General features: G+C 37.3%; 1 protein-coding gene across 1 annotated transcript in view; it reads left to right on the forward strand.

The window, feature by feature from the left end:
- The window catches only part of LRPPRC (leucine rich pentatricopeptide repeat containing), a 114192-nt gene that overhangs the window by 3453 nt on the left and 83926 nt on the right, over window positions 1-26813 (forward strand). The window contains exons 2-11 of the mRNA XM_003125183.7: window positions 9680-9879; window positions 11642-11764; window positions 17490-17611; window positions 17715-17773; window positions 18421-18507; window positions 19341-19467; window positions 19830-19974; window positions 20291-20436; window positions 20692-20797; window positions 20877-20984. Of these exons, the coding sequence (XP_003125231.4) occupies window positions 9680-9879; window positions 11642-11764; window positions 17490-17611; window positions 17715-17773; window positions 18421-18507; window positions 19341-19467; window positions 19830-19974; window positions 20291-20436; window positions 20692-20797; window positions 20877-20984 (1223 nt within the window). The remainder of the gene's footprint in view (window positions 1-9679; window positions 9880-11641; window positions 11765-17489; window positions 17612-17714; window positions 17774-18420; window positions 18508-19340; window positions 19468-19829; window positions 19975-20290; window positions 20437-20691; window positions 20798-20876; window positions 20985-26813) is intronic.

A 26813-nucleotide genomic window follows, 5' to 3' on the forward strand; every position in this document is an offset into this window, starting at 1 on the left:
GGTATCCTCTATCCTAGCCATACCAAACTACTACTTTGAAGTCCTCTACATCAGGGCTTCTGAAACTGTCATGAGCATATGGATTCCCTGGCGCTCTTGTGGAAATGCGGGTTCTGATTTTGTAGGTATAGGCAGGGGCTTGAGAGTCTGCATTTTTAACACACCTGCAGATGATAAAGGTGCTGCTGGTCTGTGAGCCAGCAAGGCTTTGATGGGCCATGGTGCACATCTTTTTTGCCTTTGACTGTGACCTTCACTCTTGGGATGTGTCTCCTCTTCTCTGTTAAATCTCTCTCCCATTGGACCACTCCCTTCTTGAGTTTTCTCTCAGATCCTGAATCACTAAAGCACCTGTTAACGCAGCTGCTTGTGTACCCACCAGCCCTCCAGACTGGTATTAAGTTCCTTGAAGGCAGGGATTTTGTCTTACTCTTTTTGCCTCCCCTGTTGTCTAACTTTGTGGCGCTTAGTAGATGTCAAATGTCTGTTCGTGAATCAGTGAAGATCTTAGAGACTGATGAAGGAATATGTGTGAGATGCAAAGGAGTTTGAAGGCGTACTTATCCCATTGTGCAGTGAATCCCTACAGATCCACTATGATCTTGATTTCCAGGAATGTCTGAGAGGGACGGATGAGTATTATTGAGTGATAGAATTTGTTAGTCAGTACTTAGGGGCTTCAGAGAAAAGGTAAGCTTTGAGCTGAATCAGTTTGGCAGTGGATCTAGATTGATGATTGTCTTAAAGTGAAGATCACATGATGCCCTATGACAGAATGCTGTGACTTCTAAAGTTGAAACAAAACTTTTCTTTGTTTACCTTTCATTAAAAAAAAAAAAAACAAAAAACTTTCTTGGAGTTCCCTTCGTGGCTCAGTGGTTAACATATCCGACTAGGAACCATGAGGCTGCGGGTTTGATCCCTGGACTTGCTCCGTGGGTTAAGGATTCAACGTTGCCATGAGCTGTGGTGTGGGTTGCAGACGCGGCTCAGATCCTGCGTTGCTGTGGCTCTGGAGTAGGCCGGTGGCTACAGCTCCGATTCAACCCCTAGCCCGGGAACCTCCATATGTCGCAGGAGCGGCCCAAGAAATGGCAAAAAGGCAAAAACAAAAACAAAAAACCCAAAAAACAAATATTGTGAGTCTGAGTCCTTTGGAGTTGCAGTTCAGCCTCTGCTTCCCTGTTCATCCATTACAGAGGCCTGTGATAGGCACATGTACAACCGTCATATTTGTGCTGTTCAAAAGAGGAATATAATACTGTGACATTTCAGAGGGAAGAGAGTTAACATTTGTGGTAGGGGATCGCTCAAGTTTAAGAGGACACACGTAGTGAGCTGTCGGAATATTCCAGGGGAAGAAAGAGCAGGGAGAAACTTTAAGGCCGTCTTTTATCCTATGTGGTGTTGGGGGTGGAGTGTAGTGGAAATAGATAGTGCAAAGGCCAGCCAGTTTCTTAAAGCTACCACAATTGACTAGAAAGTTGGTTGGAAGCCCCCAGAAGGTTTTGTGAGGTCTAGGTCTTGACATTTTGCATAGACTCCAGGGGTGATAAGAGACAAGGGATGGATGGATCAGTAAGGAACAACCTCGATACTGCAGAGTAGGGTTGGTGGGGCTCAAGTAGATGGTGCAGAACTGAAGATGCTTCTTTTTCTGAGAAGGAGAACAGGAGCTTAGCAAGTTTGTTAGAATCAGGAAAAATAGATTTGGGGATTAGGGTAAATAATAGTACTTTGGTGTAGATCTTTGCCATTTTCAAACTGTTTATATGTCACACACACGTTTCATCTTCTGTGGGTTGATACTACAGATTAGGAAACTGAGGCTTAGAGGGGTAGAGTAATTTACCCAGGAGCTCCAGTTGGGATTCAGCTGCAGATACTGTGATTCTTAGTTCCCAAGTATTTTGAATATGTTATATTTTAGGTGCTGAAGGGACTATTTATGGACATAAAAGCATTTTTTAAAAGGCAGTATACATAATACATTATAAATTTAAGAAGTGGAGACTATGACAGGTAAATAAGCACATGATAAGATCTCATAATGTGAACTCTGGAGGGGATCTCTGGAATAACCTAGTCTGTCGCACTCTCACTTTATAGAGGCTGCAGAGTGTTTTGCTCCACATCACACGAGAGGTCCCAGCCTGGTTAACTGACTCTTCACCACTTCCTGTTGTAGCTGAGACAGAGACATCCCTTTGGACTGGAGGAGCCTGAGATGGAGGGGACATCTGGATAGGTGGAAAGGAATGGCTTTGGTGTTTTAAGCCAGGAGACTGTTGTGGAAGTGTAGAAGGGTTGCAAGTGACTTTTTTAGTCTAAAATTCTGTGGCTTAACCATAAAACATAAAGCAGTGTTTGGGGCACAGCTTAACTGGGCAAGACTTTGGAGAATCGAGGTCTTGCAAAATTCAGGGAGGATTTCTGGGGGAAAGATAATTCAGGGAGAAAGTTCTCTGTGACAACTTTACGAAAGTTTTTAAAGATGAAACAACGGATAGTTACTGAGTGCCTTCTATAATAAGTATTGAGCACTCTTTGTTGGGGGTGGGGCCATTCCTGCAGCATATGGAAGTTCTTCTGCAGGTTAGGGGTCTAATCTGAGCTACAGCTGCCAGCCTGCACCATGGCCACAGCAACGCGGGATCCGAGCCGAGTCTGCAACCCACACCACAGCTCATGGCAACGCTGGATCCTTGACCAACAAGCAAGGCCAGGGATTGAACCTGCAACCTCATGGTTCCTAGTCGGATTCGTTAACCACTGAGCCACGGTGGGAACTCCTGTTAATACATTTTAAAAAGAAGAAATATGTAGTTAATATTTATTATGCTTACTTTGCTGGATCCTTTATGTGTATTTTCTCAGTATTGCCCGAACATTGGGCATTTGTATACTGCCTTCAGATTTTTTTTTTTTTTTGCCAAATCTGAGTTCTATGTAAAATGTTATTTATATTTAATATTTTTTCCATTGGTTTATTTAGGTTTAAGGTGACATTTTTTTTATAACATTTTGTTTTAAGCAAGAATGCTTGATGTAATAGTTATTTAAAAATATTAAAGTAAATAAAACTACTGAAATGGAAAGTCTTCGTCTACGTGCTAAAATCCTTTTCCTAGTAGAAGTGCAATATTTTGGGAAACACTGCATTATCAATCAATCTTTGAGATATTTCTGTGAGGTGCATACTATTATCTCTGAGATTTCACAGGCTTAGGAGAGATGATTGTGATAAACTTGGCCGTCTTATAAATGACAGAGCCTGAACTCAGGCTGGTCTTTAGGACTCAAGCCCACGATCTCTAAGCTCATGTGTTTCCACCATGCCATGGAGCCTTGTGGTTTTGTTTCTAAGATTGTGCTTATCAAGTGTTTATGAAAATGATACCCAAGAGATTAAGATGTATAAAAAAGATTAAGTTTCTCTAGGGCACCTTTATGTTAGTTTTCTCTATTACATGAAATGAGAATTAACAAATTTTACTGGTGAGATTTGTTGCCTGGAATTTGCAGTTAAATCAGGTGGGGCCTTGGTGATAATTGTATTTCTTTCCCGTCTCCACTGCCCCCTGCTCTAAACTTCCATCAGTCTTTCACTGTGACCGCTGCAACAGCATCCTAAATGGTATCTGCATTATAATTCTTGCTGCCCCTAATTTTTTCTTCACCCTGCAGCTAAACTGATCTTTTCAAAACAGAAATCGATCATGCCATAACCCCTGCTTAAAAACCTTTGGTACGGTTCTGATACAGTTCTGTATTTGGAATAAAATCTGTACCTAGAATAAAATCCAGACTCCTTGTCTTCAGAATCCTTCATAATCTAGCCCGTAATTTCTCCCTCCAACTTTTGTCTTATCTGTTGCCCACCTGCTTGATTTGCTGACTGTTCTATTTTACTTAGAATACTCGTCCTCTGCTGTCCGTTTGGCTGCTTCTTTTCATCCCTAGTTAAAAACTTATGTGTTGTCTTATTTGTACACTTTATCCAAGGTAGAACCCTAGTGTTACTCTTTGATCGCAGTTCCTCGATTATTTCCTTTACAGACTTTAACACAACTGGTGTTTTGTTTTTGTTTCACCAGTTGATGATCAGATTTACTCACTAGATAAGCAGAAAGAGTGATCCTGGCACAGTGCCTTACACATAGAAGATGCTCAATGAATCTTTTTTTTTTTTTTTTTTTGTCTTTTTTTCTTTTTAGGGCGGCACCTGCAGTATATGGAGGTTCCCAGGCTAGGCGTCCAGTCAGAGCTGTAGCTGCCAGCCTACACCACAGCCACAGCAACACCAGATTCCAGCTGCATCTGCAACCTACACCACAGCTCACGGCAACGCCAGATCCTTAACCCACTGAGCGAGGCCAGGGATCAAACCCACATCCTCATGGTTCCTAGTCAGATTCTTTAACCACTGAGCCACGATGGGAGCTCCCAATAAATCTTTTAATACATTGGTAAATGAAAGAACTTCTGTTTGTAGTGATAAAAGTGAAAAAATTATAGGATCTCAAAGAGGTAGTGTCATGAAGATGGTTTTGAGGATAAATGATCTGGCAGTTGTATGAAGAAAACCTGAAGCCAGAGTTCCTATGTGGCTTAGCGGGCTAAGGATCTGGCACTGTCACTGCAGTGCTTCAGGTTGTTGCTGTGGCATGGGTTTGATCTCTGGCCCGGAAACTGCCACATGCCTTGGGTGTGACCAAAAAAAAAAAAAAGAAAACCTGAAGTCTGAGAAACTAACTAGGGGTTTGTTGCAAAAATCCTTGTATTCTGGATTGAACAAGGAACTTAGACATTAAGAGGCATATGAGGGTGCAGCAGATGGGATGTGAAGGTGAGAGGGCTTGAGCAATAAGATAATTTTCTAAGATTTTTGAGCTTGAGGAAAACAATGTCAAGGTGATGTTGTCAGTCTCAATGGAGAAATTTAAAAGGAATACCAACCAATTTCAGAAGGAGTCATTATCTTTTAAAATTTTTGGCATTTTAAAATTTAATTGGAATCAGTGTTTGTATGTTTAAATGTTTAAAAAGAATTATATACTGTGACCAAGTTCGGTTTATTCCATGTGTGCAAGGCTGGCTCAACATTTGAAAAATTGGTAATGATCAGCCATATCAACAGGCTAAAGAAAGCTCAGTGGAATCATTAAAATAGGGATTGGTGAGAATATGAGATAAATTTGAGATACCTATTGCCTACAGAATGCCTCAAAATAAGCTGAGAGGACCTTAGTTTTGTATTTTAAAAGCGTGTCATAAAATCCAAATCCCTTTGTTATCAGCTTTTGTAGGACTTTTGCCTTATCTAGTCTCACCTTCCCTGTTTAATTTTTACCACTTTCCAGTAACTGCCTGTTGCAGCCAGATTAGTTTGCTTGAGGTCATTTCAGAATGAAACTCTCCAAAGTACAAATGCTGGCCCTGTCATTAACTAGCTTTTCCTCTGACTTTAGGCAAGTTACATTCTTATCTGTGAAGTCGAGAATTATAGGCATAATTTTCTATTATCTAGCATTTATTAACTGCATAGTAAACTTTAGCTACTGATTATTTCTCTTGTATCATGTATCTGTGTCCTTTTATTTCTGTTCTATCATGTATCTGTGTCCTTTAAATTCTTGATAGCTCCAAAGTGATGCTAAATTGGCTGATAATAGCAGTGGAAAAGGAAGAAGAGAATAGGGAAGGGAAAGTTTCAAGGATGTATGTGATTAGTTTGGTGTGTGTTCAAAATTAATAAGGAGTGAGTAACAATTCAATAAAAAGTTTACCTGAAGAAATAGCACTGAGACTATCTAAAACCTGCAAAGCTCCTAGCATATGTCATTAGGGAATTGTAAGTTAAAACAGCAATTTGATACCACTGCATACGTGTTGGAATGGCTAAAATCCAAAACACTGATGGCACCTGTGTTGAGAATATGGCGCAGTAGGAACTCTCATTTACTGCTAGTCGGAATGCAGAATGGTAAAGTCATTTGGGAAGATAGTTTGACAGTTTCTTGCAAAGCTAAGTAAACATAGGCTTACCATATGATCCAGCAGTCACACTCCTAGATATTAGTTGAAAAGTTCCTTCCACACAAATGTGTACAGTAGCTTTATTTATAATTGCCCCAAATTGGAAGTAACCAACACATCCTTCAGTAGATGAACAGATAAACTGTGGTACATTCATGCACTGGTGTGTTATTCAGCACTAAAAAGAAATGAGCTATCAAGCCAGGAAAAGACACAGAGGAACCTTAAGTGTGTAATGGCAGGTGAAAGAAGCCAGTCTGAAAAAGCCTATACTGTATGATCCAACTATATGCATTCTGGAAAAGGCAAAACAAGGCAAGTAAAAAGTGGTTGCTAGGGGTTCAGGAGGATGGGGGAAGGGATGAATAGGTAGAGCAGAGGGCATTTTGGGGGCAGCATGGTTCTGTGAGATGTGTAGGCACAAAGAGTGAACCCTCTTGTAAACTAGAGACCTTAGTTAATAAGAATGTATCAATATTGGTCATCACTTGTAACAAATGCTCCACACTGATACAAATTGTTGACAGAGGAAACTGGGTAGAGGGGAAATAGGGTATAATATATGGGAACTCAGTACTTTCTGACAGTTTTTCTGTAAACTTGAAAATGCCTTGAAAAAAATAAAGCATTTTTGTAAGTTACAGATTTAATAGTGGAGTCCCATGGAAGCCTGTTTATAATAATCTAATAATCAAGTCCTTGTACCTTTTTGAAATGTGGACGCTCAACTATAAAATCATTTTTCACTTTAAAGAGTTAAAAAACCATACCACTGATTACAGAAGAAAACAAAACAAGCCCCCTAAACCTGAGAAAAATAACTTTTTAAGTGCCAGAGTTTGCCAGAGAAAATTCACGGGTAACCTGGATGTTCATAATGCGTGCTGGAGTCTCAGGACCACCTGAGAGTTTAACTCAAAAATCCAAAGGAGCCATTTAAGACACTTGGATGAAACAACAAAATAATTCCCTTTTGTGTCTACATCAGTCTTGGTCATCAGGATTTGGAGGCGGTGCATTTCAGCTTCTACAGGCCTATGGGGGAGGTTCCTGCCTTGCATAGACCCACCTTAACCCCCTGCTGTCGCCTTCCCATCATAGCGTTTCCTATTGGTCCAGGCTGTGGAATTCTTGTTTCCTTCAGGTTGTGTTCAGGTGAATTTAAAAGTAAATTCTGGGCCCAATAAGAAATGTAGAAAGCACTGCACAGAGAATCTTTTCGAAGAGTGAAGAATCCTTTGGTTTAAATATGTAACCCTTCCCCTCCCCAATTTATTTTATGGTAGATTCATATTTTGACGGAACTCCTTAAAGCCAGACAAACTTATGTGAAGGTTTAAACACTTCTTCGTGAGAAAAACTAGCTTTAGAATGTTGCAGAATGCCGTGCTGGTTTATCAACAGCTCTGTCTTTTGCCTGAATTTTGTTTGTGTTTGTTTGATCTTACATTCTAAAGCTGCACTTTAAGCAAAGGTTTTTATTTTTATGCTCCTTTGGTGTATCAGATTTGAGTTGTGTAAAAAAGTTGACAAAAGTACTTCACTACAGATGGGAAATCTCCATATCAGCTTTCGTTGGACTATGTTATTTCACGCACACTTGAACCTGACACATTATTCTGGGTGGCTTAAAATAATATTTTGTGTTTGCTTGACTAACAAGGGCATAGTTAGTAACAACAGATCCAGTAGTCAGCTAAACGACCAGAGAAAACTTTTGAACATAAGGGGTAAATACTTGTAGGAGTGCATCTTCTGTGGTAAAAATCTAGCATTGAATTAATTCCTTTCACGTAACAGACTTTAATCAGCTCTCTACAAGTGTTGATCATTAGGTTTACAAAGCTAAGGCACTGTCTTACTTAGTTGAATTTTTTTCCCCATTGTTTCTCAGTCTACTGATTGACATAGGTGGAATTATTGATGGCCAGAGCAGTTGTGTTTTTGTCTCAGGTCGCAGTGGTAGAATTTCTAATCTAGTGTCAATTACTGCCTCTGTGTTTTATATAATCTCGTGGTGAAACTACTGCTGTAGCTTTTTAATGTAACATTAGGACTTAATCATTCAATTTGTGACAGGTTTTCCAGTTTAGTAACATAAGGCTAGGAAGTCAACGATTTTATTTTTAAACTTACTACTATGTAAGTATTTATTTTGGCATTTGACTGTAGTAAAAAAAAAAAAAATGTGCTCATGCTTGAAAAATGTGATTATCATCCTAAAGGCATTCTTAAATTAATAAGTAGAGTGTTTTTACATTATACTTGGTTCATATATACTTAGTGTATGTTATTTAGTTACATTTACCGGCTACTTCTGAAAAGTCTTATGATATTTTGGGCTAAATAGGTAAATCTCTCTGAATTAGATAATTTTGTGTGAGATTTGAATGCAGAAAAAGTTTTAAATTCAGTTCAGAAATTTATGACAGGGGTTCCTTCACACATAGGGATTATTTCTAAGTTTGGTATTTGTAAATTAGGTATAGCCTGTATTTCTATAGCATGAAATGTCTCTGATTTCATGTTTTAGAGCATTTAGCTTGCACGTTAGTCCTGTGTTATTAAAATATTGAATGGTTTAATGGTTGTCTGCTTTTTGTAAATGCATATGTACCAGTTTGACCTTACTTAATGTATAAACATTTTTTTCTTTTTGACTTTCTCCAAATTAGTGATTTTTAATACCAGAATCTAGTTTTATTTTTGATGGTTGCAGTTGTTAAAATAATTAAGAAAGTATACAGTTAGCCTTTTGACAAATTTAAATCAAGAGCTGAAACATTGTCACTATAAAATGTTTCAGATTTATTTAGACAGATTGGAAATTCTTTTGTCCTTAATGAGCCTTTAAAAAGTGCATAATTTTAACTTGACATTTGTTTTTCTTTTAAATTCATAATCTATACCTAGAAAACATTTGAAACATGCTTTAGAGGAGTTCCCGTCATGGCGCAGTGGTTAATGAATCCGACTAGGAACCATGAGGTTGCGGGTTCAATCCCTGCCCTTGCTCAGTGGGTTAACGATCCGGTGTTGCCATGAGCTGTGGTGTAGGTTGCAGATGCGGCTTGGATCCCGTGTTGCTGTGGCTGTGGTGTAGGCCAGTGGCTTTAGCTCCGATTAGACCCCTAGCCTGGGAACTTCCATATGCTGCGGGAGCGGCCCAAGAAATGGCAAAAAGACAAAAAAAAAAAAAAAGGAAAAATGCTTTAGAATTCTTCAGAATTTTAGATATATTTTAGATATCCTCTCTCATTTGTAGAGGTGAGAGGAGCTTTGTAGCATAATCTTCATTTTCCTTCATTAACTTGGTTTTGGTTAAGGAGATTAAAACAGCACTGAAAATGTACCATATTATTGCCTTAGTTTGAGATGATTCCATGTGGAAGATTGAGACAGTGTCAAACAGTTATTCAAGAGACTACTTTGCATAAAATTTATGTACATGTGTTTTTATGTAAAGCAAGGGTCAAAACTTTCCTGCCAATTTATACTGCTCCGAGCGTTTTTGCTTTTGTGCTATGAACTTAGGTGTTTAGTAATTAATACGGAAGTTTTGTATAAATTTTACTCACCGAAATTACCTGTATGAATAGTAGTTGACTTAATGTATTTCTCATTGTGTTTCATTTTCTAGAGGGCTACAGAGCCAAGTCAGGCTATATACTATTGCTGCTGAGAAAAAGAACTATCTTCAGGAGGAGCCTGCTTCTTCTCATAAAAGGAATGCCAGTCAGTTTGATTGGGCTCTAATGAGGCTAGATAATTCTGTCCGAAGAACTGGTCGCATCCCTAAGACTCTTCTACAAAAAGTCTTTGATAACACGTGCCACTCAGGTATTTCAAGATTTTCTGTTCAAAAAGTTGAACTTCTTAAATAAGTACTGGTTTGAGAGTAAGCTCATTATAGACCACGTGATTTGGTACTTTTAATTTTGTGTTATGATCATCATCTTGTGTTTTTCCAACTCATCAGAGCAAGGTTTTGAGTAACTGAAACATTTTGTTTTGCATGTTTATTTCAAAATCAGCAAATAAAAATTTTCTTTCTCCACAGTTTATAAAGGAATCACTTTCAGTGGTAAATTTTCTTGGAAGATGTTATTCTTTTTTTTTTAATTTTATGATTTTTATTTTTCCCATTATAGTTGATTTACAGTGTTCTGTCAATTTCTACTGTACAGCAAAGTGACCTAGTCATACGTGTATACATTCTTTTTCTCACATTGTCCTCCATCATGTTCCATCACATTTATTCTTTTTTTTTGTATTTTTGCCTTTTCTAGAGCTGCTCCTGCAGCATATGGAGGTTCCCAGGCTAGGGGTCAAATCAGAGCTGTAGCCACCGGCCTACGCCAGAGCCACAGCAACGCGGGATACGAGCCGCGTCTGCAACCTACACCACAGCTCACGGCAACGTCGGATCCTTAACCCACTGAGCAAGGCCAGGGATTGAACCCACAACCTCATGGTTCTTAGATGCACTTGCTAACCACTGAGCCACGACGGGAACTCCCATCACATTTATTCTTATCTTCCCTTGTATAATGTCTGCCTTCCCTAAGATGATCACATATGACAGATTACCCAGAAAGGCTGATAATCATTATTTCTCTTTCATTTTCACTTAGCTATTAAAATCTATTTGAGTCACTTATGCAACTTTGATAACCTGATAGAAATTTGTAGACCCTAATCACCCCTCCCCAAAAAAGCCCAGTCCCACGCACTCACACAAAAGCCTACATTGCAAGCCACACATGTAATTTTGAGCATTCACCATCTTCCTAAAGCTCATTCATGATTTCAGTCACATTGAAAAGTTGTAGAATCTAATAATGAGGGATACAGAGGAAGTATCAATTATAATTACATGCATTTAAAGATAGTTTTTTAAATCATTTTCTCTTTGATTTATTGAGTTGTATAGCTGTCACCACAGTCAGTTTTAGAACATTTTTATCACCTGCCACAAAGAAACCTCCCCATTCCTAAACATCAGCTTTAAACCCTCATCCCTTCCAATCCTAAGCAGCCACTAGTGAGTGTACTCTCTGTCCTTGTCGATTTGTTTATTCTGGATACCTTATATAAATGGAATCATGCAATGAGTGGTTTATTTTTGTTTTTGTTTTAAAGTCAGTTTCAGGGACATGTAGATAAAAGGCCATGGATAAAGAGAGAAAGAAGTTTATATTTTCTAGTAGATTATAACCTAAATTGGATATTCATGGGTTTTAATTGTATTGCTTTGTACTATTTTCATAAAATATTGAGAAGCTTAGGCTTCATATATTGCAGTAACTCCTTATAAATTAGTTTCTTTGTGTTTTTGTATTCCATAAAGTCTTAGAGATTGCATAGATTTATAACCTTAGCTTAATTAAGAAAGTGGACCAATTTTAAAAACTTTTAATAGCATTATAAATGACACTTGTTAATTGGGATAGGAGTTTTCTGGTTCATGAAAAATGTTATCTTTTAACATTTAGTGAGGTAGGGGATTTTTAAATATTTACAAATTTCTATTTAAGTTTTGATATTTATCTCTGTGATATTGATACTATGTTAAATCTCATCCATTAACCTCTTTTCATAGGTAGCCCAGGTAGTAATCAAGCCTTGCTTCTGCTGCGCAGCTGTGGTTCTCTCTTGCCTGAACTAAAGCTATCAGAGAGAATGGAATTTGCTCACAGGATATGGGATGAACTTCAGAAATTGGGTATGATTGTTTGAATATATGATGTGTATAAGAAGTAGATTTTTTTCTTTTACTAAAAAAGAATTTCTTTACTAAAGGCTGTAATTCAGTTTTATAGAAGGGCTTCCTTGATTTATTTTTGTGTGTTTGTGAGATATGTCGTATTTGGTGAGTTATAGTGACATCTAGGGGCATTAAGAATAAAATAATTTTTCTTTTCTTTTTTTTTTTTTTTTTTTTGTGTGTGTGTGTGTCTTTTTAGGGCCTTACCCGTGACATATGGAAGTTCCCAGGCTAGGGATCAAATCAGAGCTACAGCTGCCGGCCTATGCCACAGCCACAGCAATCACCATGGTCACAGCAATGCGATATCAGAGCTGCCTCTGTGACCTACACTACAGCTCACAGCAGTGCTGGATCCCTGACCCCTGACCCACTGAGTGATGCCAGGGATTGAACCTGCATCCTCATGGATACTACTCAGGCTCATTACCCCTGAGCCACAGTGGCAACTTCCTTAAGAATAAAATATTTTTTCATAACAAGTACTACTTTTAGGGTAAGTTAAGAAGAATAAAATAGAAAGACATATAGTCTCTCCAAGTTACAAATGCACATACTACATAACCACACAGTTCCATTTGTTAGAATTTATCAACATATCAAGGTTTTAGTGTGTTTATACTTAAAAACAATTTCTTGAAGTACAGTTTATTTGCAGTAATGTATTATTTTCATGTGTATAATTTAGAATTTAGATAGATATATTCACATGTGCAAAAGGATATTCTTCATTGTAGCTTGTTTGCAATAGTAAGAAATTGGAACCAGCGCTAATGTCCCTCACTAAGGGACTGGTTAAATAAATTATGAAGTGTCCACAAAATGGAATACTGCGCAATTGCTAAAAAAAGGAGTTCTTCATATATTAAAGTAGGGCGTTCTCCAAACTATAATTAAAAATTAATGTACAGAACAGTGTGTACAGTATGCTACCATTTGGAAGAAAAATGTTTATATGTGTATGTGCATATAATGTTAAGATATTTCTGAAAGGATGATAAACACTAGATATAATTGTTTACTCTATACTTTTTAAAAATTGAATTTTTTTTTTTTTTTTTTTTTTTTAAGGACTTCACCTGCAGCATATGGAAGTGCCCAGGCTAGAGGTCTAATCAGAGCTGCAGCTGCCACCCTACACCACAGTCATGTCTGCAACTTACACCATAGCTCATAGCAACACTGGATCCTTAACCCACTGAGGGGGGCCAGGGATTGAACCCATGTCCTCATGGATACTAGTCAGGTTTGTTAGCACTGTGCCACAATAGGAACTTCTAAAATTGTAATATTGTTGATTATACTTTTTTGCACTTGTTCAGTTTGGGGCTATGAACATAATACCTATGCAAAAAATAAAATAGTTTAAAAGATCATTTGATAAAATTCAGTGTTCATTCCTGATTTAAGGAAGTCTTAGCAAAGAAAACCAGAGATGCCTATTTGTCAGTAAGCCACACAATTTAAGAACGTGTTGAACTGGGAGAAATATCTGTGAGAGAGGTTGTATTCTAAAATAGAAAAGAACCCTTACACAGTAGTCATAATGTTAACACCTCAGTAGAAAGATAGACACGTTATTACTTTCTATTATAATTGTTTACAAACATGTCTTTCCTCTATTCTGTGTATCCTTCGTAAGAGTGAAATTCATGACATCTTTTTCTCTTTGACAATAGAATAATACTTTGAACATATTACACTTGATAAGTACTTGTTGAATTAATATTGCTAGAAGCCTGGTAGATTGCCACTGTGCCTCTTGTTCACGCACTTTTAAAGCTGTGTGAGATTTTTTTTTAGCTTTGGTACCATGTCCAAGGTTGTAGAATGAACTATTGACAGATCTGAGACCAGAACTGAGGTTTCCAGACTAAAGGGGATTCTAGAGGAACATTGGAAATGATAGACTCTCATTGCAGTGTTGCCGTATGCTAAATTGTTTACTTCTGGTGTACTTCTTGGCCGCATCATGATAATATATGTCTCCTTAACTTTTTCTGTTCAAGTTTTTGTCTTTTCTGGAGTGTTCTTTGTTTCTTACTCTTTAAATCAGTCTCATTTTCAAGCTGTAATTTAAATCCTTCCATTCTAGGGAGTTCCAGCTGTGGCTCAGCAGTTAAGAACCCTACTAGTATTCATGATGTGGGTTTGATCCCTTGCCTTGCTCAGTGGGTTAAGGATCTGGAGTTGGTGTGAGCTATGGTGTAGGCCAGCAGCTGTAGCTCCAATTCAAATCCCTAGTCTAGGAACTTCCATGTGTTGCAGGTGTAGGCCTAAAAAAATACAATAAATAAAATACAAATAAATAAATCCCTCTATTCTAGAGTTTTACCTCCAATCCCAATTAGTGTCTCATCATTTGCCTGCATTAGAGTTGTGAATCTGTCTCATAAATAGGTATTCTGTGCTTGGAGGCCGATGATTGTATCTTATCCACCAGATCTTCATCATGAACCTTCTAGTGTTTTGCACACATTGGGTACTTCCCATGAACCTTTGCACACGTTGGGTACTCCCTCATGAACCTTGTAGTATTTTGCACACATTGGGTACTTCCAGTGTTTTGCACACATTGGGTACTAAAGTTAGTTGAAATTGTAGAAAGTGTTCAAGCAAATTTAACTTTCAAAAAATTTAAATTCTGCTTCGTTAAATAGTAAATATATTAACATGTTTCAAATTCAAAAGATTCAGTAAAGTATATGGTAAAAGGCTTCAATTTATGTTCCCCAGACACCCAGTTCCACTCTTGGGGATAATCAGTCAAATCTAATTAAAAAAATTCCCTAAGGTAATAACCACATTTTGGAAAATGATAACTGTAATTTTTTTTTTCTTTTTTTTTTTTTTTTTGTCTTTTTGCCTTTTCTAGGGCCGCTCCCGTGGCATATGGAGGTTCCCAGGCTAGGGGTTGAATCGGAGCTGTAGCCACCAGCCTACACCACAGCCACAGCAACGTGGGATCCGAGCTGTGTCTGCGACCCACACCACAGCTCATGGCAACACCGGATCCTTAACCCACTGAACAAGGCCAGGGATCGAACCTGCAACCTCATTGTTCCTAGTTGGATTCGTTAACCACTGTGCCATGACAGGAACTCCTTTTGTGTGTGTGTGTGTGTGTGTGTGTGTGTGTGTGTAATTTTTTAAAAATACAGTTTCTTAAAATGGCTGTTAAAATACTTTATTTGCCATTGAAAAAAAAATCCTTGATCATTGGATGTCTGATTTAGATACAAAGGTAGGGATAAAAACTACTCTGAATAAAAAAGTGCAAATATGTTTTTAAGTATTGGTATTAGGACAGGTCCACATTTAATATTTGTGGAGTTCCCGTCATGGCTCAGTGGTTAACAAATCTGACTAGGAATCATGAGGTTGCGGGTTCCATCCCTGGCCTTACTCAGTGGGTTATGGATCCATTGTTGCCTTGAGGTGTGGTGTAGGTCGCAGATGCGGCTCAGTTCTCAGGCTGCTGTGACTGTGGCATAGGTCAGCAGCTATGGCTCCAATTAGACCCCTAGCCTGGGAACCTCCATATGCCGTGGGTGTGGCCATAGAAAAAGACCAAAAAAAAAAAAAAAAAGATATACTCATGATAAGGGAAACTATATATGACATCTTAAAGTTTTGAGATGACACCATATTTTTCTTGAATAGTAATATGCCAAACTAATTAATGTAAACTACAAATAAAAAAGCTCTGTGAAGAATTCCCTTTGTGTTGCAGTGGAAACAAATCCGACTAGTATCCATGAGGATGCAGGTTTGATCCCTGGCCTTGCTCAGTGAGTCCAGAATCTGGATTTGCTTTGAGCTGTGGTGTAGGTCTCAGATGTGGCTCGGATCCCTCATTGCTGTGGCTGTGGTGTAGGCTGGCAGCTATAGCTCCAATTCGACCCCTAGCCTGGGAACTTCCACAATGCTGCAGGTGCAGCCTTAAAACACACACACACATTCAAGCTCTGTGAGATGACAGAAAAGTGGCAGATGAATTTTATTGTGGATAAGCACAAGGTAATACTTGGAAGGATAGAAAAATTATGCAGATTATACCAATGGAGAATTGAGCTCTGACCTAGCAAGAAACCTGGCTTTTATCCAAGGTAGTAATATTTGAGAACATTCCTTTGAGTTTGAACAAAATAAATATAAGATAAATGCAAAAGGATGATAATTTACAAAATTAGTCAGTTGTAAGACTTTTTAATTTTTTCTGAAAGATACAATATGTATTTTTTAAAAGTCTCTAATTTTCAAGAAAAGACCCATGAAATTAACTAGATGTAATAATTATGTGGATACAATTTTTACTGAAGTTCACAGAAACATCTTTCTCATCTGTAGAACTATGCCTTTGTGGCAGAAATAAATAAATTCTAGTAATGTTGAACGTTGATCTTGATAAAAATCTGTATGAAAATCCAGAATAGATGTTACTTAATTGGATTTTGAGCACTTCCTCAGCTTTTCCAACACATTGAGTGAGTGCCTTTATGAAATTACAAGATGTAATTTCCTTCAGTCTTAGAGCTATAGCCAACCATTGTTAGAGTTCAGTTTGAATTGATCCTTTTTTGGAAGTTGTCAGACACTGTATGTTAACTTTGTTGCATAATTATAATGTAAAGGTGGAATTTCACAGGGTTCCTATTAAGGGCCTGTATAAAGTATTAAAATGGTTAAGAGATTGGGCTCTCAAGGCAGACCACCTACATTCAAATTTTTGGTTTTGCGTAAGTGGAAGAATCCATTTTCCTCATCTGTAAGATGGGGATGATAATAGTACCCGCCTCAAAGTTATTGTGAGGAGTAATTTGGCTTCTGTATGCAGAGCACTTAACCCAGTGCCTGAAACATAGTTAAGTACTCTACGAGTCTGCTGAGATAAACGTTAATTTAATAGGACAGGTCTCTGCTGCTTTGAATCTCAAAACTTTTACACCACACTCCTCTGTAGCCACAGGCAGTTGAAAAGATAAAATTTAACTCCTGAAACTTTAGTAAAACATGTTACCACTGGTATGATTTGATGACCATGCTGTCATGAATGGCTCTTCATGTTGTGAGTGGATATGGTCAAGCTGAGTGGTAGCCTTAACTGATGTGGCCTTAGGCAGGGTGGACACAGAAAGAAAACCAAGGGCATTGGAATATAGGTAATTAATAGCATACTAGAAATGGTGGTCAGCAACTGGAAACGGGGTAGAAATGGAGCCCTTCAAAAGCTGAGTGGCCTGGTTGGTAAATAAGCCAAATTGTCAGTACAGTCCTACCTGTATATAATGACTGCTGTCATAATCCATCCATCTCAGGGTATCTATAATGTGGCAAGGACTGCTTTATATAGAAAAATCTTCCAGTCACTTTAAATATAGGGGTATTGTGTGCATTTTCCAACAGGAAGGGAATACTGTGCTTCATAAGTAAGGAACCTATTTTAATACTTGAATAGGCAGTTACTTGGAATTGTCCGTTAATTCTGTAATTACTATCTTGTATATTTAGCTTGGTCTGTTCTGACAGCATTTCTATATAGATGGGTCTAAGTATGGGGTAAAATGCAGAAATGACCATTTTACGCATTTTTGTTAAATTTAAGTGCACATATTTTAGTTGTGATAAAGAATATGATTTTTAAAGTATGCTTCTAAAAATTTGATTTAAATTTCATTTGTAGGTACTGTGTATGATATAAGTCACTATAATGCATTGCTTAAAGTCTACCTTCAAAATGAGTATAAATTTTCACCAACTGACTTCTTGGCAAAAATGGAGAAAGCGAACATTCAACCAAATCGAGTAAGAAGTTACCATTGTAATGTTTATTGGTCATATCCCCTTTTATTTTCACCCAGAAAAAAAAATTTATTAAAAAGTATTAACTGGCCCATTTCATTGACAGGTGACATACCAAAGGTTGATTGCTGCTTATTGTAATGAGGGAGATATTGAAGGTGCCAGGTATGTTCTATAAATGTATGTTTAAGCAAACTGATTTGTAAGTCTTGTAAACCTAGAATATATTCACTTTTTTTTTTTAAGGTTTCTTAGTAAGAAAATTATTTCAGAAGTATTTTATCTAGCAAATTCAGTCATATGACTTAGATAAAATAAGGAATTGTGTAAAAGGGGAAGAATAATTGAAAATTGCTATTTTAATTAAAAATTCGATTTACTGGAGCAGACATTTAAGTCTTGGCTTTACTTTTTTTTATTGTGATTTCCAAAAGTAAACATTCTTAGCCATTTACACTGTATTCATTTATAAAACTGATAACACTCTTTCAGTTATTCATATAAAATCAGCTGTGACATTTCTCTGCTTGTGTAAAATTTATTAATACTTTTGGATGTAGGGTTTAGAAAATAAGGAATAAATTGAAATGTACAACCTCATTTTTAACTAAATGAGCCTTATTAAACTTTATGCTTTTAAAGGTTAATTACTACAGATGAAACAATCATTTTTAAAAGTTCCCTACTATTTTTAACAAGATTACTTTGACTGTTGATATAACTTTAGAGAGTGGGATTTTTTGTGTGTATGTTGTAAAAATTGGTTTTGGAGTGTATATCCGAGGAGTATTTTTATTTCCCTTGTATTGCAGCAAGATACTTGGATTTATGAAAACTAAGGATCTTCCCATCACAGAGGCAGTATTCAGTGCCCTTGTTACCGGGCACGCAAGAGCTGGGTAATGTACAACCTCAAGTTTTGTTCGCAAATGAGGTTTAAATTACAGAAAATTATTGTAGAAAATTCTTTAATGACGTTTATCATCTCAAAAAAGCCCACAGAAACCTTGAGTATGTGAGGTAGAACATACACATCTTAAAATAACCTATTCTTAAATTTATCTGTTTCATAAAACTTATTTGAAGATTTTCAATTTTAAAACTTGGGCCTAATCTAAAGTAACTGACTTTGTATGTAAAGTTTATTAGCTGTCTGCCAGTGCTCTGGAAAATATTTTTATTTTTGAAGAATAATTTACTAAGTGTTATTCTTTCCTGAAAAGGTAAATTTGAATCATGGAGTTCGTATCGTGGCTCAGTAGTAACGAATCCAACTAGTATCCATGAGGACGTGGGTTTGATTCCTGGCCTTGCCTAGTGGGTTAAGGATCTGGTGTTGCTGTGAACTGTGGTGTAGGCAGGTAGCTGCAGCTTCGATTCCACCCCTAACCTGGGAGCTTCTGTATGCCGCAGGTGTGGCCCTGAAAAAAAAGACGAAAAAAATTTGAATCACAGCATACTTGATAAAAGAGGGCAGGTTATTTAATGTCTATGTGATTATAATAATTTGGCTTCTTTTTTGAGAAAGGTTACCTGTTTATGACCTTTGTTGCTTTGGAAACCTATTTTCAGTTTACTATGTATTTGTCCTTTTTTATGTTACATGATTCTAACTGGTACATAAGAATTTTGAATTTTGATAAGCATAGGTAGTACATTCTAGATTAAATGATAATTTTACATTTGGAAGTATTATAGTCATCTGTTTTATTTTCTTTGAATTAACTTACAGAGATATGGAGAATGCAGAAAATATTCTCACAGTGATGAAAGAGGCCGGAATTGAGCCTGGTCCAGATACATACCTAGCACTATTGAATGCCTATGCCGAGAAGGGTGACATTGACCATGTTAAGCAGGTATGACTTAAATAAATGTACTTTAAAATTATTTGTATGAACTTGTGTTACATTTTGCATGAAGCAGAAAAGTGTAGTTTATATCTCTCTTTTAAAAGATAGCTCTTGCAGACGGCATTGAAGAATTCTTTCCATAGTTCAGTACTTCGGTATTGATGTTAGTTATTGCTGAAATAGAGTATTTTTTGTTTTATAAAACAGTCCTAAACCTTTAGATGGCATATATTTCTAACTTGTTAAAATATTGGTAATTTAATAACTTAATAACTTTAATAACATAATAACTTTAATTTTGAAAAAAACCCAAAAAACAAAAAAAAACCTTGTTTCTAACTTCTTCTAATTTCTGGAACTATCTGTAGACCCTGGAGAAGGTGGAGAAGTCTGATCATTTCCTTATGGACCGTGATTTATTGCAAATTATCTTCAGCTTCAGTAAAGCTGGATATCCTCAATATGTCTCAGAAATTTTGGAAAAAATTACATATGAGAGAAGATATATTCCAGGTAGTTTAAAATTTTTTATTTTCATGATTCTTCTAAAAAAATCCAAATTATTATTTTTACATGATGGAAAGGGCATTGTTTAACAATAGGATATTGTGGTAGATGAACATAAGATTCTTTTAAAGTCAGCTTAATAAACTGAAAAACTTGAATTAATGAATACATGGGAATGTTTTGATTTGAAAGTGCGTCACTATTAATTTAGGCAAGTATGTCCTTTTGGTGTTTGTAGTTCATAAGTTTGTCTTTCATATTGATAGCAGTATAGAAATACTGTTCAAATCAGTAACAGAAGGTGTCTTTGTTTTCTTTCCAGATACAATGAACCTCATTTTGCTTTTAGTCACTGAAAAATTGGAAGATACAGCCTTGCAGATTTTATTAGCATGTCCTGTATCAAGGGAGGACAGTTTGAGTGACTTTGGCAGTTTCTTTTTACGACACTGTGTGACTATGAATACGGTATACAATAGTCCATTTTTACTTTGTGGACAGTATAATAGGCAGTGAAATAAGATTCTTTAAAATATAAGGACATATTATGAGATTAGACCACCTATAAATATTATGAACACTTTGTTTTTGTGTTGTAAGATTATTGGGTAGAAAGAGGATGAAAAGTTCAAATTTTTTATCTCAAAAGTGATAGAATATTTCCAGAAAGTCAAGTGGTAGGACATTTGCAGATTCAGCTGATGTGATGCCTTTCTTTTCTAGCCTACAGAGAAGCTTAAAGACTACTGTAAGAAGTTAAAGGAAGCCCGGTTGCACAGATCTCCTTTCCAGTTCACACTCCAGTGTGCTTTACTAGCCAATAAAATCGGTACTGTGTTCTCCTAATGACAACTCCCATTCAATACGTTTTGTTGAGATAACTTTGTAATAAGTGGTATCTCTTTCAGATTTGGCAAAGTCTCTAATGAAGGCTCTAAAGGAAGAAGGTTTTCCTATCAGAACTCACTATTTTTGGCCATTGTTAGTTGGATATCAGAAGGAGAAAAATGTTCAAGGTAAGGTTTTGCCTTTTATAGGTTTGTAATGGTTCAGATATCCAGTATAACAGTTTCTACACAAAACTAGTTGAATTATTTGGGAAAACATGCTTATTCCTGAGTATTAGAACATCTGAGGGCATAGAATTAAGTCATAGTAAAGTATTAGGTGTTTTAAAAAAACCTAATGGATTTCTTTCATCTTAATTTCATTAATTTCATTTCTTAACTCATCTCTGATCTTGATAATCAAACTTGTGAGTGTGGTTTTAAATAGTTCATTATTTTTAAGTTTTTCAAAAAACTCTTTAGTTCTTTATTTTATATACTACAGTGTTTGGAATTAGTTTATCTAGCCTTATTAAGGATAAAGTTGTATATAATCAAACCATTTTCTTTGTGGACCAGTCTATTTCTTCTTAACTGAGCTGAGTTATAATAATAGGAAGGGCAGGAAAACTTTTATTGTAAAATGAGTGCTCATGACCTGACAGCCTACTGATTGAAGGACAGAAATGTTCAATCTTTCAGCTTCTAAAGTACGTTTAAGCATTTAGCATACTTTTCCCTGTACACATGGGATGTCTATAGGATATGAATAAGAATTGAACAAATATTAAATTTTAGAGTACAGTATCTAATTCTTTGGTTTGCATTATTGGTAATTCAGAAAGAGTAGTCTCATAAAAAGATGCTTTTAACAGAAGTACTTCCCCCTTGGGGAAACAAAAAATGGTCTTTTTCATTTTATCTCGCCGTATAATGTGCTTTAGAATGAGATGCAGAGTTGTTAGTATGACACTGGGTGACAAACAGAATGCACAAACAACAAAAAAGTGCTTTTAGCAGACTTTCATATTGCAATTTTATTTTAAATATATAGCCATCTTCTGGCTTAAAGGAGATAGTGAAACAAGTATTCCCTAATTGTTTCAGGCTATAAAAATCTCTAAATCCTTTTTAGAAAAATCTCTGTGAAAACAATATGCTAGTTGATTAACTCTTTGCATATCTTCCAGTTCTGAAAGCTCTATAAGGTAAGCCTTAACCTAGTATTTTTGAGCCACAGGAAGGTTATATCACTTCATGAAAATCTTTGGGCATATTAGTATTGTCCATCTTTACACAGATATAAAATACTTTCAGACTCCTGTTGAAACATTCTTTTGGTTGTGAGGTAAATTTTTCTCAACCAGGGTATCTAGACTTGAATTGGTTACTGCATTTTAACTGCTTGGTAAACATGAAAGAGTTCATATAAATTCTTTCCAAAGTTGTAACTCATCCTAGTAGAAAAGTGGATTTTGTCTTGAATCATTCTTTTCTTAGAACCCTAAAGTCAAGGGTGCCATGTTGAAAGCTCACATTGTATTAATGAAGGAACTGAGAGCCCAGAGAGATTCAGTGGCTGATCATAGGTTCCATCCATACCTGCCTGGGATTAGAGTTAGAATTTCTGTCCTCATATTTTATTATTAGTATTTTTTAATGGCTGCGTCCAAGACACATGGAAATTCCCTGGCCAGGGATCGAATCCAAGGCACTGCTGTGGCAATGCTGGATCCTGTAACCCACTGCACCAGACTGGGGATTGAACACACACCTCCTCAGAAGCTGAGTCACTGCAGTCAGATTCTTTTTTTTTTTTTTTTTTTTTTTTTTAGTATTTTTTTCCTAGAATTACCATTTCATTTTATTTTTATTTATTTATTGATTTTTTTGTCTTTTTTCCTTTTCTAAGGCCGCTTCTGAGGCATGTGGAGGTTCCCAGGCTAGGGGTCTAATTGGAGCTGCAGCCACCGGTCTACATCAGAGCCACAGCAACGCAACGTGGGATCTGAGCTGCGTCTGCAACCTACACCACAGCTCACAGCAACGCTGGATCCTCAACCCACTGAACAAGGCCAGGGATCGAACCCGCAACCTCATGGTTCCTAGTCGGATTCATTAACCACTGCGCCACGATGGGAACTCTATGCAGTCAGATTCTTAACCTACTGTATGATGTGGGAACTCCCTGTTTTGCAGTTTTTAAAAACTAGTTTCCTTTTAGGAGGTGCTGAAATAAATATATATTCTACAGTCTTTTCTTCAGGTAACAGGGAAATGGCTATATGTCTTCTATATAGTTTCTTTATTGTAAGGTAAGAAAGTAACATTCTTGGAGTTCCCATTGTGGCTTGGTGGTAATGAACCTAATTAGCATCCATGAGGGTGCAGGTTCAATCCCTGGCCTTGCTCAGTGGGTTAAGGATCCATCGTTGCTGTGAGCTGTGGTGTAGGTCACAGATATGGCCTGGATCTGGTGTTGCTGTGGCTGAGGTGTAGACTGGGAGCTGCAGCTCTGATTCAGCCCCTAGCTTGGGAACTTCTATATGCTGCGGGTGCGGCCCTAAAAAGACAGAAAAACAAACAAAGCAACATTCTTCTTATTGCAGTGAATTTGTTTTTTGTCTGGGCAAAGTCATATATAACTGGTAGAAGGGGTTGAAGACAAAGATGGCTGCAGAGATGAAGGATGTAGAGTAGTGTTTCATAAAGAATAAATAAAACCCTTCAGGAAATCAAAGAAGGGTATTTAGAGTTCAGGTTAAAATGGACCAAGTTTTCAACAGTAGGATGATCAAAATTTTATTGAATTCTAGAATTTTTCTGGCTGTAACTTTGGCCATCACCAACGCCTAAGAAAAATTCTCATAATGACCTCCTCATGGCTTATCTTCCTAGTATTTTTCTCTGTGGCTCAAATGGAAAAGTCATCTCTTAGAATTTTAGCAAACTGGCCCAAGTAAGGGGAAATAATGCACAATGATTGAGGATCTATGTCCCTTGGTGTATTTAGGAAATATGAAAATAAGAAAATAAAAGAGACAAAATATAAAAAAAGGAAGGATTGATATGAAAGCTGAAATCGCAGTTGAGTGAGATGGTTGAATAGAAGGCACTTTTTATTTTATTTTATTTTTTATTCTTTGGCTTTTTAGGGCCATACCTGCAGCATATGGAAGTTCCCAAGCTAGGGATCGAATTGGAGCTGCAGCTGCTGGTCTACACCACAGCCACAGGAACTTGGGATCCGAGCCAAATCTGCGACCTTCAACACAGCTCATGGCAATACTGGACCCCTAACCCACTGAGTGAGGCCAGTGATTGAACCCACATCCTTGTTGGGTTGGTTACCACTGACAATGGAAACTCCCTGTTTTATTTTTTAATTTTAATTTTTTTTCTTTTTCTTTTTTTATTTTTAGGGCCACACCTGTGACATATGGAGGTTCTCAGGCTATGGGTTGAATCAGAGCTGTAGCCGCTGCCCCACACCACAGTCATGGCAACACTGGATCCGAGCTGTCTTCGACCTATACCACAGCTCTCAGCAACATTGGATCCTTAACCCACTGAGTGAGGCTAGGGATCGAACCCTCAACCTCATGGTTACTAGTTGGATTCGTTTCTGCTGCACCGCAATGGGAACTCTTTTATTAATTTTGGTTTTTTGGCCATGCCTGCATCATGTGGAAGTTCCCAGGCCGGGAATTGAACCCAAGCCACTGCAGTGACAACTTTGGATCCTTAACTCCTAGGGTTACCAGGGAACTCTTAGGTAAATTACCTCCTTGTATAGTGAGTGCTCTGGGTAGAGTTTCAAATCATGTGATGTAACAGTCCTAGTTGAAATTTGTGCAAGAAAATTATATATCTTTCTCAGTAGTTTAAACTATTTTAATTCTTTTATTTATTTATTTATTTTTATGTTTTTAGGGCTGTAGACAAAGGATATGGAGGTTTCCAGGCGAGGGGTCAAATCAGAGCTGTAGCTGCCAGCCTATGCCACAACTACTGCAATTCCGTATCAGATCCTTAACCCATTGAGCGAGGCCAGGGATCGAACCTGCGACCTCATGATGCTATTCAGGTTCGTTTCCGCTGAGCCACGAGGGGAACTCCCTAAAATATTGTCATTCTTATAAAACATTTTTTTCCTCTCTCTCTCTCTCTCTTTTTTTTTTTTTTTTTAAACTGGCCGCACCAGCAGCATATGGAAGTTCCCATGCTAGGGGTCAGATTGGAGCTGCAGCTTGGGGTTGAATTAGAGCTGCAGCAGCTGGCCTATGCTACAGCCACAGCAACACCAGATCCCAGCCACATCTACAAGCTACACTGCAGCTTGCGGCAATGCTGGATCCTTAACCCACTGATCAAGGCCAGGGGTAGAACCAGAATCTTCATAGATACTAGTCAGGTTCTTAACCCACTGAGCCACAACAGGAACTTTTGTTTAGATTTTCTGAGTTCACAGACTTTTGAGATCCTTGTTTATCTAAGTTAACTTATGATTGTTTCAATTTTAATTTTAAAAAGAAACATGAATTGTATTTTTGAGAAGGATATGTTTGTTATGTCAGATCAATCCTTTATTTTTCTCCTTATTGAGAGGTGTTTTCCTCTTCCTATCTGACTGTAGTAGCTGAAGTGAATATCTTTGTGTGCTTCCTCAGAGTGCTTCAGGGAGTGACAGAATTTATCTGAGCAATGATAGGAACCGAGGTTTCTTAAACCTGCTTTAGTTTCAGTTAGAAAGGTAAGTTAAAAATGCTGCCAACACAGGTCATCTAAATGAGGAGAATGCACTTCTCTCTCAGAAAAGTGTTACTGGAAAAATGAAGAATTAAGAGGATGGGGAGACATGTTGGTATAGGAATAAGAATCTTCTCTCTGCAATCAATTTGTTGGCCTATTTCCGAACATCAGAATATCACATATAGCTACCTTATGCTATATTTACTTCTTGTATCATCTAAGGAAATTTTAAAATTATTAGTGTTTTAAGACAGCTAAAAAAATAACATCATTGTTGTTACTATTAACATTTATTTAGTATTTTTAGGGTTTCACACATATTTTTTTTCTTTAGTTTTAGTTAAGTAGAGAGTTTATGAAATCATTCCTGTATCCAAAAGGACTTGACCCTAAATCTTTCTGCTTCTAGGGAAAGCAGAAGGTGCAGGTGTTTGTATTTTTGTAGTGTTACAATCACCTGCCAGCAATTGGGAGACAAGGTATCTTTGATCTTTGAAGAAATCACTTACTCTAACACTTGCTAAAAATTACTTGGCTTCTAAAGGCATTTCCAGCTTTATTTAAATAGAGAAGTACTTCCACCCCCCAACTCCCCATAGACTGAGTTGAAAGCCTTGTTAATATAGAGCTTGATACACTGATCTAAACTAAGTTGTAAGGCTGGTAAGGCTTGGATTCTTTTTTTTTTTTTTTGAGCCTTTTTTTTTTTATTAAAGTATAATTTTTTTTTCTATTAAAGTATAGATTTCTTTTTCCTGTTGTCCTCAATCTTTCTGTAGGCCTAGATCACCAGAATTTCTTCCATACCTATGGGTAATATTTACAGTCTTTGGTACTTTTCATCCATCCATTTAATTGCCGTGGATTCTTTTTTTTTTTGTCTTTTTGTCTTTTTGTCCTTTTAGGGCCATACCTGTGACATACAAAGGTTCCCAAGCTAGGGGTTTAGTCAGAGCTATAGCCGCCAGCCTACGCCACAGCCATAGCAATGCCAGATCCGAGCCACGTCTACGACCTACACCACAGCTCATGGCAACACCGGATTCTTAACCCACTGAGCAAGGCCAGGGATCAAACCTGCAACCTCATGGTTCCTGGTCGGATTTATTTCCACTGTGCCACGACGGGAACTCCCTAATTGTCATGGATTCTTATGGGTCAGAAAACTTCTAGTCATTGAGTGCCTTGACATACATTGCCTTGGTTAATCCATGGATGTTGAGTAGAAGGATCAAGCCAAACGTTACGTGTTAAAGTATCAAAGGT

This window comes from Sus scrofa, chromosome 3, assembly GCF_054392235.1.
Source record: "Sus scrofa isolate SSC_HxYL_T2T_F1_AM1 chromosome 3, Sscrofa_HxYL_maternal_Yorkshire_Landrace_v2.0, whole genome shotgun sequence".
In the NCBI taxonomy this organism is placed as follows: Eukaryota; Metazoa; Chordata; class Mammalia; order Artiodactyla; family Suidae; genus Sus; species Sus scrofa.